This window comes from Fonticula alba (genome assembly GCF_000388065.1).
Source record: "Fonticula alba strain ATCC 38817 unplaced genomic scaffold supercont2.5, whole genome shotgun sequence".
Classification (NCBI taxonomy): domain Eukaryota; order Rotosphaerida; family Fonticulaceae; genus Fonticula; species Fonticula alba.
In genome coordinates, this window is record NW_009242975.1 from 1,879,359 (window position 1) to 1,892,217 (window position 12,859).

At 71.0% G+C, this 12,859-nt stretch overlaps 3 protein-coding genes across 5 annotated transcripts; 2 read left to right on the plus strand and 1 right to left on the minus strand.

The window, feature by feature from the left end:
• Window positions 1-91: 91 nt before the first annotated feature.
• On the minus strand, window positions 92-4,117 carry H696_03576 (hypothetical protein). The gene is made up of 7 exons (XM_009497444.1): window positions 3,790-4,117; window positions 3,043-3,595; window positions 2,119-2,860; window positions 1,830-1,961; window positions 811-1,664; window positions 443-651; window positions 92-305 (listed from the first exon to the last, which is right to left on the minus strand). The coding sequence occupies exons 1-7, from the start codon at window positions 4,030-4,032 to the stop codon at window positions 177-179; spliced, it is 2,862 nt and encodes a 953-aa protein (XP_009495719.1). The 5' UTR covers window positions 4,033-4,117; the 3' UTR covers window positions 92-176.
• A 593-nt stretch (window positions 4,118-4,710) lies between these two features.
• Window positions 4,711-8,361, plus strand: H696_03577 (hypothetical protein; the record flags this gene model as incomplete). Of its 3 annotated transcripts, XM_009497445.1 has the most annotated exons (5): window positions 4,711-5,077; window positions 5,181-5,332; window positions 5,471-5,566; window positions 5,700-6,094; window positions 6,279-8,361. In XM_009497445.1, the coding sequence occupies exons 1-5, from the start codon at window positions 4,804-4,806 to the stop codon at window positions 8,359-8,361; spliced, it is 3,000 nt and encodes a 999-aa protein (XP_009495720.1). In that variant the 5' UTR covers window positions 4,711-4,803. The 3 variants fall into 3 exon arrangements, with proteins under 3 accessions (XP_009495720.1, XP_009495721.1, XP_009495722.1); XM_009497446.1 differs by lacking the exon at window positions 4,711-5,077 and having other exon boundaries at window positions 5,125-5,332; XM_009497447.1 differs by lacking the exons at window positions 4,711-5,077; window positions 5,181-5,332; window positions 5,471-5,566 and having other exon boundaries at window positions 5,601-6,094.
• Window positions 8,362-8,617: 256 nt separating this feature from the next.
• On the plus strand, window positions 8,618-12,791 carry H696_03578 (hypothetical protein). Its single transcript, XM_009497448.1, has 9 exons — window positions 8,618-9,358; window positions 9,553-9,646; window positions 9,847-10,055; window positions 10,191-10,976; window positions 11,171-11,210; window positions 11,369-11,472; window positions 11,638-11,776; window positions 12,038-12,319; window positions 12,503-12,791. Exons 1-9 carry the CDS (start codon window positions 8,813-8,815, stop codon window positions 12,715-12,717), a joined length of 2,415 nt encoding a protein of 804 aa, XP_009495723.1. The 5' UTR covers window positions 8,618-8,812; the 3' UTR covers window positions 12,718-12,791.
• Window positions 12,792-12,859: the final 68 nt, after the last annotated feature.

Sequence of the window (12,859 nt, forward strand, 5' to 3'; positions counted from 1 at the left end):
GCCGGCCAGCACCCGGAAGCGTTGGCACTTGGGACCAGGTGCAGGACGAGGTGTTTTTTTTTTTTTTTTTTTCCGTGCCGGACAAGGTTTCTGCCTTTGTATTTGTATTGCGCGGCTGCGCGTGATGGGAGGGGGGGGGGGGCACAAGAGACAGGGGGCAGGGGGCACGGGTCCTTCTAGCGCCCGCCGCCGGGGACATTGGACCGGCGTTGGAGGTTGTGCCGCGCCCGGCGGTTGGCGCCGCCCAGGGCCAGGGAGTCGGCAAAGATCGATGTGGCGTAGAGCGGGGCCCCGACAAGGGAAGACTGGCTCGGTGGCGGGCCAGAGCCAGGCGAGGCGGAGCGGAGCGGGCACGATGTGGCACGACGCGGCACGAGCAACAGATCGGGTCAGTGTGGGGCAAACAAGGGCAACCAGGGGGAGGGAGGGGGGAAATACGCACGCCATGCGAGAGAGCAGCCACCGGGAGGTCCAGCCCGCCCTGCGGGCGCCAGGCCAGGACATTGGCCGAGGGGCGCGGAGTGCCGCCCACTTGGCAGGACCCGCGTCCGGCGATGCGTCCCGGGACCGGGCCCCCCTGCAGGCGCCAGATCGGCTCGGTGGTGACAAGCTGGAAGTCTCGCTGGGTGGGGTTGACCGCGCGGACCAGGGCTGCAGTATGCCGGAGGGTGTGTATGCGCCGGTGAGAGGGAGGGGAGGGGTCAGTGATCTGGGCGAGAGGGCGCGCGGGTATCGATCCAGGCCAGGTCCAAGCCGGAACAAGGAGCACGGCCAGGCGCCGCGTGCGGCGGGCCACACAGAGGAGCGCACCAAGACCCAAGCACTCGCCATCCAGCGAGGGACCTTGTGCGCCACGCACGAAGAAGGGCGCATCCAGGGACCGACCGGGGGGGGCCTCGGCGGCGATGATGGTGGCCGGGCGCCCGGCCTCCAGGACCCCGCTGGCGGCCGCAGACGCCACCAAGCCCACCAGTTGGACATTCAGGGCACGCAGGAGCTCGCCACATGTGGCGGCCTCGATTCCCGGGGCGTCACTCCCGAGCCGGGCCAACAGCTCGTCGGCCGGGCCCTCCAGGGACACACATACGGCCTCCCACCCGGCGGAGCGCGGTGTCCGGAGCACCAACGGCCGGGCACAGGCATCCCGAGCGCCGGGCGCTCGCGCAAGAGGCAGGAAGCTTCGGCGTTCGGTGGCCGGCCAGCCAGCCGGGGCGCCGCTGGAGGCCAGCAGATTCCCCGCATACAGGTAGGTCATGAGGGTCATGGCCCGGTGGTCGTTCGGGCCGTGCTTCAGCATGGCTGCCTGCTCGCGCGGCGTCAGCCGGCCCCCCTGTGCCACGAGGGCCGCGTCATTGGGCGTCAGCCAGGCAATCTCCGGGGCAATGGCGCCGCCGGCGAAGCCATTCCGACCAAAGTCCGCCGGCAGGTCGCGCCGTGTCAGCCGCCCTGGCGTGCCCATGGCATATACCCGTGTGGGATTCAGCATGGCCACCAGCCCCGACAGCAGGTCCAGCCCGGTGCCGCGGACCCAGCCACAGGTGTTCACCACCAGCGGCACGCCCAACGGGGCCAGGTGCTCGTTATAGTGCGCCACCGCGCGCGTGCATGCCGCCAGGAAGCCCTCCGGGTCGCTGTTGGGCGACAGGGCCCCGTAAAAGCAGGAGCTGGTGGGGCGTGCGGGCGCGGGAGGGGGAAGGGGGGGGGAGAGCAGAGGCCGAGAAAGGGGTTGGTTGGAGCATGGCATGTGGCGACAGAGAAACAAGGGGAGAAGAGGCAGGGGGGGGGGGAGGCGGGGGCGCCGGCGCGCGCGCGCGCGCGGGAGAACGCACAACTCTGGCTCCGTCAGGTGCGTGAAGGGCGGCCCAAGGGAGAAGGACCGCGGCACGGTCAGCGAGATGAGTCCCGGGGCCGTGTACTCCGGCTGGCCGACGTCAGTGTCCAGCACGGCCACTGGGTGGCCCCTGGATGGATGATGGGCGAGGCAAGAAGAGACAGAGGGGCAGAGTGTCAGGGAGGCAAAGGGGCAGGGAGGCAAAGGGGCAGGGAGGAGCATTCAGTGCCGACAGGCAAAAGCAAGGGGCAAAAGGAGGAGGAGAAGACAGGAGGGGACAGGCGCACAGTGAAAGCAGGCGGTTGGTCAGCCACCGGCCGAGGGTGCTCTTGCCGGTGTTCTTCGGCCCGGCAAACAGGTACACCGGCGGCAGGCCGATATGCTCGGTGATTTGCCAGGCCATCGGGGCAAAGGTCTCGAAGGGCGGCCAGGTGGCAGCGGCATCAGCGGCAGCATCGCCATCCACGCCCTGGGGCCCGGGGAAGTGTCGGAAGTCGGCAGGACCACGAGCCCGGGCCAGTTCGGTCGCGTGCGCATGCCAAATGGCATGCCGGTATTGGCACAGCTCGTCGGCCACCGTGTCCAGGGCGCTTTGCCAGTCGTCGAAGCGGGCCACCAGAAACCCGGGAGCCGGGCCACCGACGCCAGATTCGCCAGCCGACCAGTCGTTCAGACCCTCGGATGAGGGCGATCCCGAGGCCATGCTCGAGGCCCCGGGGCCCGAGGACGAGCCGCCATGCAGGAACCCCGGCGGGCTGCCGCCAGCCGAGCCGGCTACTCGGTCATCCCCCAACTCGGGGCCCATATTCTGAAGGAGGTATTCCGGGGTGAAGTTCACCCCGCCCAGCAGCAGGGAGGGGTCCACGCCCGCTGCGGGGCCAGGGCCCACTCCCCAGGACGGGCTGGCCGGGAAAGGCCCGCCCGCCGGCCAGTCGCCCGGGCTCGAGTCGCCGGGGGCTCCGGAGCCGGGGGCCGTGCCGAAGAGGTTCTGCAGGCCCTGGATGGCCTGGAGGCAGGCGAACGGGGCCACTGTGCGCGTGGGCAAACGCGTTGACAGCGGTCGGACGGAGGAAGGGTCAGCGGACACGCGGGCACGCGCAGCCAGAGCACAAAGTAGGGCTGGGCGAAAAAGAGAGGAAGAGACAGAGACAGAGACAGGGAGGGAGGGAGGGAAGGAGAGAAGGAAAAACACCTCTGCAGGTGTGACGCACGGTCAGCCACCGACAGGAGCACCAGGCTGTCCCAGGCGTCGAAGCTGCGCACTCGCTCGACGATGGCCTGCACTGTGGCCTGCACCTCGCCAGGATCCACCCCGAAGGCCGGGCCCATGGTTTCCAAGGAGGCGGCCAATTCCCCGGGGAAGGCATCGAGCGACTCTTGCAGGAGCTGGCGCAGGAGTCCGGTTCGGACGCGAGTCAGGCTCACCCCGGCCGGGGGAACATACCGCAGGGAGGTCGGCGCCCCGGCACCGTCGGGGCCCGAGACAAAGGACCCGGGCCCGGGGGTGGGCAGGAGCTTCAGTCGCACGGCGTCCCCCACGGTGGCCGGACAGGGGAGCGCCTGCAGCGAGGCCAGCGCATGCGACGCCGGCGAGTAGACCCCCACACCGAGGTGCGTGGCGTCCGTGGCAGCCAGTGGCGATGCCAGAGGTGGCAGGCTAGGCAGCCGCGGTCCAGCTGCATGCGTTCGATCCAGCACGGCTCCCTGACACTCGACCTGGCCGTGGATGACGCGCACGCGGGCAGCCCCGAGAAAGGAGAGAGTCTTCGTGGACCGAGGGCCAAACAGGGAGGTCGGCAGCATCAGAGTACCAACAGGGGAAGGGGGGGGGCATTTCGGTAAGTATATGTCAGATCATGCGCGTGTTGATGTGTGTGTGTGTGTGCCCGCGTGTATGTGCGAGCGAGCGAGCGAGCGGGCGATCGGGCAGGTGAATGCTTGCCGGGGTCGAGTCGTACCTCCATGGCACGCATGCCGATGATGCTGAACCGCCCGCATGGGCTGGTCCAGGAGTTGGCGGCCGTCGGCCGGAAGGGGCCCGGCACGACGGATACTGTCACCGGCAGCGGGAGATGCCGCAGGGTCTCTCGACTGGGGACGGCCGGGCTTGGGGCCGGAGGTGCCGAAGCGGCGGGCCCCAGGCGCGGGTGCTTGGTCGGCATCGGCCGGCCGGCGCTTGAGAGCGACCGCGGTCGCGTCATCTGCGCGTCTTCCTGAGGGCGGGTAGGGGGGAGGGAGACCAAAGGAGGGGGAAAATTCAACACACAAAGAGAACGAGAGACAGGGAGTATGGGGGGGGGGGCGCGGAGGGGGAAGAGAGGCTGTGTCGTGCGGGGCAGCGCAATCACAGGCCGAGGAGGGGAAATGGAGAGAGGGAGGGAGGCGCTGTCGGCTGCGCCAGCCGGCGGGGGCGATCTCACCCGGCGCAGGCTAAAATAGGGGCGCCCGCGCGGTGCGAGCCCGCGCCTCCAACTGCCGGCGGAGCACCTCGCCCCGCCGTGCTACCAACGCATGGCGAGCCATGGAGGAATGTTGTTTCGTCGCGGCGTCCGGGGCGACCGTGTGAATTAGCCCCATGTGCCAACGACCGCCGGCTACCGACGGAGGCGATCGGCTGCGGCGCACCAGGCCGTTGGCCGCAGGAGGAGGGGGACTGAACGCGGGGGGCTGGGGGCGGGGGCATGCGCGGCGGCGGCGGCGGTGGCAAGGGGGGCGGGCCTCACTCCACCCGGCCAGCCCGCCCCCCCCTCCCCGAGGGGCTTTTTTTTTGACAGACTTGAGTGTGCTGCCCTCGCCCTCCGCGCGCGGGGGCCGGTCATCCTCCCTCCTTATCCCCCCCCCCCCCTCTCCCCCGAGATCACACGCACACACAAACACACACACACACACACACACACGCACTCCCTCTGCATACGCCCTCCCTCGCTCTTTCCCATCCCCTCTCCGCCCCCCTCGCTCGTTGTCCCTCCTTGATGTCGTCCGACAAGCCCCGCACCAACAAGCGGCCTTCAGCCCGGGCGCCCCTTTCGCGGTCGAGCGTGCCTCTGACCGCGACGCCGGCCGGGCCGCCAGCCGGTGACCCGGCCGCACAGTCCGGCCCCCGGTTCCAGATTGCCAGCTCTTCGGGGATCACCTTCGGCGGTCAGCGAGCTGGCGGCGCGGCATCGACGGCTGGCCGCGCCCCGGCGGGGGCCCGGCCGTCGGCTACGCCAAATCAATCCACGACCTCGGAGTCCACGCTGTCCCGTGCGTGGGCGCATCACTCCCGCTGTCCTGCCTCTCCGGGTGGTGTCTGACGCCTCTTCCATTTTGCCGGCCATCTGGCCCCCGGGGCGGTTCGATCGCACAGGCATCTCCAGCAAATGGCGCCAATCGGTGGTCGATTCGATGGTCCTCTCGGCGGTGGTGGATTTGATCGGGCCGGGGGACTTCCGGCCGCCGGCTGTCACCCCGGCCGCCGGCCCGCAGCACCATGTCGCCGACTCCACGCTCATCGCGGCTGTGCGTTCGCTGCTTGTTGTTTTTCCTTGCCCTTTGCTCCTTGCTTGTCTGATCGGCATTCGTGTCCGGCCCATTGGTCCTTGCCCGTGCTCGCACTCCTGTCTTGGGATCTGACGCGCGTTCACCTCCCCCCACCAGGCGATGCTCCTCCGCACAATGGACTATGATGCGGTGCTGCTGGAGCGGGCCGAAGTCGGCCGCTGTGGATATCCCCTCTGTGGAATGCGGATCCAGGTGCGTGGGATCGCCATGCGGCTGTCCTCCCTTTGCCATGCCTGACGGCGGCTGACCGGCCCTTGCCTCCTCCCGTTACTGGGGGGGGCCCTGCTGCCTGTTGTTTTTTCCCCCTTCGCGCCATCTGCGTCAGTCGGTGGATGCGCGGTTTTTGCTGCAAGACGGTGTGCCAAGTCGGCAACCGGTCCCGGACCCTGCGGATGCCGAGGACCTCGACGCTGTGTCCGGCGTCAGGGGCGGGGCCCCGCCTGCCGGTCGTGTTTTCCCCTTTGAGGAGATGTTCTGCAGCATTGGCTGCCAGTCGGCGTCGGAGATTTTCTCGCGGCAGATCCCGGCCGGGCCGCCGCACGCCCGCGCCGGGCTCGACCGCTTGCCGGGGCTCACGCCGCCCGACACCATGGCCGCCTTCGCCGACCGGGGGCTCATGTCCCGGCGGGCGGACATCGCCTGGCGTCAGCTCCAGGCGCAGGCCCGCGCCGCGGGGCCCGGCAAGATCGTGCTCCTTCCCCCGAGCGGCCTGGTGGATGGGTGCGATCTGGTGCTTTGCTCCTCTCCCTGTACCGGCTGGCGGCTGGCTGGGGGCTTTCCTTTGTTGGCGTGGCCGGCTCTCTGACGTTTCTTCCCACCTTTCTTCCCTCCATGGCCCGCTGTCCGGGCGATGGTGCTGGCCATCCTCCGGGCAATCCATCGCCGCATGCCGCACACCTGCCAGGTCGGTGAGCGCCAAGCGGACGCTCGAGGCGTCGGTTCACGACGCCCTGGCCACTTTGGATGCGGCGGCTCGGCGGGAGGCGGCCGACTCGACCGCCCGGGCCATCCTCACGGACGCCAGCGTGGCGGACATCGAGCAGAAGGTGCCGGACCTGCTGCAGGCCGTGGAGAAGCTCGTGGTCAAGGAGCGCCGGCCGGAGGAGGTGGCGGCCGCGCGCGAGGCGAAATCCGCGCGCGCGGTTGGCGACCTGCGTGCCGCGGTCGAGGGGCTGACCCTGACCGAGGCGAAGCCGGCCGCCGGCAGTGCCGCCACCTCGGCCGGTGCGGGCGCCTCGGCCGCTGTCGCTGCGGCGGCCGCCGCCATTGCCACCCCGAGGGAGGATATGGAGTCGGCCGCCGGCGGCGGCTGGTCCGATCTCTCGGACAATGATTTCGACCAGTCGGCCTCCTCCGGGGATGATGGCGATTCCTGGGCCTCGGATAGTGACGACCCTGAGCATGAGGCCGAGGAGGAGGCGGAGGAGGCGGATGACCCGGATGGGGGCCCGGCCGGCGGGTCGGGCGCCGCGGCGGCCTCCGTCCCCAGCGGCTTCCTGTCCATTTCGCTGACAACCAACCCCAAGGCCGGTGACGTGGATCGGGACCTGCCGGCGGCGTTGGAGCGGGCCGGGCAGCCGGCCGAGCTGGCCGTGGCCCGGGCGCGCTCGCTCTTCGGCATCAACATCGCCGAGGCCAAGGAACGCGCGCGCCTGGCACGCATGGTGGAGGGCCACTCGGCGGTGCGCAAGGTTCCCCATGGGCATGGGGCGGATTTGGCGGCCCTGGCCACCAGCGGCCCGGCTCCGCACGAGCCCATGGTCATTGATGGGGCGGCGGCGGCGGCGGCGGCGGCTGCCGGTCTCGAGCCCGGGGTCGGGGCCACGGCCGCGGCCCCGGAGCCGGACATCCGTCTGGATGGGTGGTTCCGGTTTTCCGGGGAAGCCGGCCGCGCCGGGGCCGGGGCCTCGGGCCGGCGCAGTCGGACGGCCCAAGCCTCGCCCGTGGACCGGGTGGAGACCCTGCTGCTGGGGGTGGCGACGGTGTCCAGCCGGGCGGCCCTGTCGGAGGTCCGCGGGCTGACGGCCGCCGGGCGGGCGGTCGAAAAGCGCCAGCGTGCCCCGGGGATTCCCTGCTACTCGGCGGACGAGTGTCGCCAGGGCCTGGAGCGGCTGCTGGCCGGGCAGGCCAGTGTGTCGGGTACGCATCGGCGCGGGGCGGCGGACGAGCGCCCGGCTCCGGGCAGGGTCGCCGCGGCCGCCATCGCAGCCGCGGCCGCCGTCGATACCACCGCGCTGCCGGCCCTGCGGCCCCGCGCGCACGACGGCCTGGCCCCGCGCGAGCACACGCGGCAGGCCCTGCTGGCGGATGCCCTGGTGGAGGCGGTGCGCCAGTTGCACCGGCGCCTGGATGCGCGCCTGCTTGAGCATCACCGCCAGGCCGGCGGGCAGGCTGCCACGCCGAGCCCGGTGGTGGCGGCGGCGCTGGCCGGGCCGCTGTCCTCGGCCGCCGACCTGGACCTGCTGGACCTCGGCCCGCCGGGGACCGCCACCGGGCCCCGGCCCGGGATCGGGGCCCTGCGTCTGCGGGCCTTCGCCGCGGCCTGCTACACGGTCAGCGACTCGGCCGGGCTGGCCGGCGCGCCGACCCTGATGGCGGCGGTCCTGACCCGGGCCCTGCTGGCATGGGACACCGCCCGCACGGCATCCTGGTCGCTGGATGTCGGGCCTGTTGGCGGGGGGCTCTTTGGCCTGGAGCCGGCGGATGCCCGGCTGCCGGATGACGGTGGCGTGCGCTTCGCCTGGCTGGCCGCCTATGCCCCGGCCTTCGGGGTGTCGGTGGTGGCCTCGGCCGATGCCGACCCGCAGGATCAGGCGGACGACCGGAGCCTGGCCCTGGTGGACGATGTGCTGGCGGCCTACCTGGCCGGGTGCCTGGGGACCGCGCCGACCGGGCCGGGCCGAGCCGCGGCGCCCCCCCCGGCGGCCGCCCTGGCCGCCGCGCGCCAGGCAATGCGCACCCTCTGGTGTGCCCTGACGGCCGGGTGAGCGGTGCCGGACAATTGCCAACGCACACACCACCACATAGACCTAGACTCCGAGCCCTTCTTTGTTGCCTCCTTGTCCGCCTGGGGGGGGGGGGGGGGCGATAGGGTGTGTGTGTACACACGGTCGTGCAGGTGTGGCTGTGGTGGAGGTGTCCGAATGTCGCGGCGGGTGGGCGGCGGAGGGGGGGAGCGTCTGACACGCGCGCTAGATCGCTGGGGGGGGGGGGCTTTTTTTGCGGGGCGATCTCCTGCAGTGACCCGGCCCGACGGCCGGAAGAGGGGGGCAGATCCCCTCTCGCCGGGCCTTTTGCACTCCTTCTGCATGGCGACTGCTCCCTGCCCCTCCCTTTCTTTCTCCCTCCCTGCCCCCGCTCCCTCCCTCGCTTGTCGCCGCCCCCTCCTGCCCCGTGGCCCCCTCTCGCCTGCCTCACTTGGCCACCCCCTCATCGAGCATGATGGCCTCGCCCGGCGCCGGGCCCGCTCTGACCATCAGCCAGCCGCTGCTGGCGGCATGTGCTCGGTGGTCCGGGTGCGGGCGCTTTCTGGCTTGCCTGGCGCCACAGGCCGGACCGCCCTCGCGGACCGGAGGGCCCCCGCTGCCGGGCTTCGACCTGGCCGTGTGGGCTCCCTTCAGCCAGGAGGGCGGCCCGCGCCTGGTGGTTCGCAAGGCCCTCCGCGCTCCAGGGGCGGCGGCGGCCCCGCGCGAGCCGCGCGTCGGCTGGTCCCCCTGCGGAGGGTTCTTGGTGGTGTATTGGCGCCAGGAGGCGGGCTCCGGGCCGGCCACCGAGCCCCAGCCGCCCGCCGGTGATGGGAGCCTCTTCCAGGCCGGCGTGGTGACGGTCTTCCGCTTGGTGACCAGCTCCGATGGCACGCGCGTGCGCCTCTCCCGGCATCTGATCATCGATGATCTGCAGCTCGGCCTCGGGCAGGTCCTCTGGGTTGGTGGCCCCCCGGCGGGCGGGCCCGATGTCCAATTGGTCCTTGTTTCTGGGCAATGCGTGCGTTTGTCGGTGGCGGTGGTCGGCAGCTGCTACTGCCCCGCTGCCTGGCCTTGCTTCTTCGTTGGCCTCATCTCCCTCCATCTCTCCCTGTCACTCACTCCCTCGTGCTCTTTTTCTCGCGCCTGCGCCCCCCGGCTCCCTGGCTCACCACCCGCGCCCTGCCGCCTGTGCTGATCTCCCCGGGGCCGTAGCTTCAGGCGGCCTTCTGGCCGATGGACGGGGCAACGACGGCCACCGCGCCAGCCAGCATTGTCATTAACCCGGCCACTGGCCGCGATGGCCGCGGTGCGTGCTTCCCCCCTTCCCCCCCCCCTTGTGCTCCCTCGCGCTGCTGCCCCCTGACCGTAAGTGCCCCTCCATCCTGCCGCGCGATCGCGCGCGCGTGCGCGCACATGGGCCCCTGTGTCGACGTTGGATGTATACATACACACACACATGCACACACACACACACGCACACACACATATGCGCGCACATGCCCGCAGTTCTGCTCGCGCAGGACCCGACATCCGGGCGCTTTGCCCTGGTCGAGCGCAGCCTCCCAGCTGGCCGACCGGCGATTGTGGTATTCGCCGGGGCCGCCCGGCCGGAGGTCCTCTTCCGGCAGCAGCTCCAGGGCTTCGTGGCCCCGGAGACGGTCAGCTGGTCTCCCTGCGGGCGGTATCTCTCGGTGACCGAGAGCCCTCTGGGCACGGTGCGCGCCCAAGCCTGCCTCCCTCCCTCTGCCTCTTTCTTTTCCGCCCGCTCCCTGGGCTCCGGCCAGCCTTGGTGCCGCGGCTCAAACTAACTCCCCATGTGTGCTGCCGCTGGCGGCTTGACATGCCCAAAGTACCGGTTCTGCTCTCTTGACACGTACCTGTGGCAGATGGTGCGTCCATCGGCGCACGTGGCCCACGCCGCGATCCTGGTCACCGGCGATGGAGAAATGCTGCCCCTGGGGGGAGGCGGCGCCGGCGGCGGCAGCAGCGGCGCCGGTGGGCACGCGGGTGGCGGGCGTCCGCGCGCCGGGTCCGCCTCGCTCCTGTCCCCGGCCACGGCATCTGCCACCGGGTCGGAGGCCAGCCGGCCCGGCATGTCTCGGCCACTGGGCCCCGGGCGCGCGCCCTCCGAGCACCTTTCCTCGTCGATGGCCTCCGGCGGCCCAGGAGCCCGGTCCCTGGGTCTGAGCAGCAGCTTGGCCTCGGGACCCGGGCTTCCGGACGCCGGGTCGCCGCTGCACCCTTCGCGACGCCACATCGCCGGGGGGGTTCGGCAATTGTGCTGGTCGCCGGCGCACAGCGGTGCCGAGCGCCCGGGCCGGGCCCTGCTGGCGTGCCAGCGTCTGTTGGATGGCGAAGTCCGGCTCTTTGGCGGGCCGGTTTTCGAGGCGCTCACCGGGCCGACGGCTCCCAGCGAGCCGCTGTGGTCCGGCACCGGCAGCTCCTTTGCCTTCGGTCGATCGGCCACCGGGGCTGGGGAGCTGGCCGTGGCGGCGGCCGCTCAGCCGGTTGCCTCGCTGCTCGGCGCTGCCGGCGGCGCCGGTGCCCAGGCCGGGGAGGCCCCCGCCTCGACGCGCTCCTGGGCCGAGTTGGCCTCCCTGGCCTTCAGTCCGGATGCCGCGTCCCCGGGCGAATGTGTGCGTTCAGGCCGATCGCCCGGCTGCGCCGAGGCATTTTAGCTTTTTTTTTCTGTTTGACCTTCCTATTGACGTGCCCTGCCTCCGGCATATGTGTGCGTGTGCGTGTGCGTGTGCGTCTGTGCGCGCGTGTGTTTATGTGGGTCAAATGTGTGCGTACGTGTGCACCTCCATGGGCCCGTGCCACGACGCAGTCCATCTTCCTGGAGGAACATTTGAGTGAGGGAATCAAATGTGCGTGTATGTGTGTGGGTGCTGCCCGCCTTCTTCGGCCTCCTGCGGCTTCGCGCCAGGAACTGACCTCCTTCTTGTTTGGGGATCCCATGTGCACTGGGACCGGCGCGCGGGCACCACCCATTCCCCCCCCCCCCCCCTTCCCCCCCGCACGGTAGATGCCGTGCATGCAAATGGCCCCGACACGGGGGACCGGCTGCGCGAGGTGCTGACCATGCCGTCGGTGCGTCTGGCGCACTTTGCCTTGCGACCGCCGGAGGAGGCCGGAGATGCCGGGCCGGTGGATGTGCCCTTTGTTTCGGACAAGACGGCTGCTGCCTTCGAGGCATTCGCCCTGGAGTGCCTGCATGGACCGCCGATGTCCTTCAGCCCGACGTGTGCTCTTCCGATCTGTCTGGCGCACTTTGCCTTGCGACCGCCGGAGGAGGCCGGAGATGCCGGGCCGGTGGATGTGCCCTTTGTTTCGGACAAGACGGCTGCTGCCTTCGAGGCATTCGCCCTGGAGTGCCTGCATGGACCGCCGATGTCCTTCAGCCCGGACGGCCGGTGGCTGGTGGTGGTGTCCGGTACGGCTGGACCCTGGCCCTGCGTGGTTCCCCGCGCCCCCTTTCTTCCCGCGCCGCGCCTGCGCCCTGGTGGAATGCTGACCATGGCGAAGGCCAAATCCCGAATGCCGTCCTGGTGTGGGACATCCTGGGCGAGTCGCCTGACCCCGGAGCGACGGACCCGCGGCCGCACTACCGCGCTCCGGGCCTGGTGGCGGTGCTGGAGATCGGAAGAGCGTCGTGCCGCGCCTGCGCCCTGGTGGAATGCTGACCATGGCGAAGGCCAAATCCCGAATGCCGTCCTGGTGTGGGACATCCTGGGCGAGTCGCCTGACCCCGGAGCGACGGACCCGCGGCCGCACTACCGCGCTCCGGGCCTGGTGGCGGTGCTGGCACACCGGTCATCGGTGGCCTCGGTGGCCTGGCGCCCGGCGCTCGACAGCCAGCCCCCCGGCCTGCCGGAGCTTTGGATTGCCACCCGCCAGCCGGGGGTCCTCTTCCGCTGGACGCCCCTCGGAGCGGATGTCGTGCACCTGCCGCTCGGTGAAGCCGGCGATGCCACTTGTGCGTGCTTCATCGCCCCTCCCCCCCCCCTCCCTCCTCCCCTCCCTGCCGCCCGTGTGAGGTGAGGCCTCTCGATGTGGGGGCCTCCTTTTTGTCCATCTGCCTTGCCCCTCCTTCTTTGTGCTTTCCCCCTCCCCCCTCCCCCTTGCTGCCGTTGCTGACCCAGACACACGGCTGGGCCAGATTTCCTGCCCTCCTCCCTGCACTGGGCCCCACGCCGGGGCAGCCCCAATGCCTGTCTGGCGATCGTCGGCCATGCCCTCTCGCCGCAGGCCCCCGGCCCGACGCCCGCCTCACGGGGGCTGGTCCTGCTCTGGGCCGGCGCCGCCTTGGGCCCCGAGGACGCTGGGCGCCCGCGGCCACCACGGCCAGACCCGGCACCGGCCGTGGCTTCCTGACGCGCGTTGGGGGCCAGCGGCGGGGCGCCGGTTTATGTGCCAATGTACTCTGCCGAGAGTTGGCACTCCCAGCATCCTCCCCGGTTCCGGCACAGTGGCGGACAACTTTGGGGCTTCGCGGGGCGGGCGGGCGGGCGGGCGG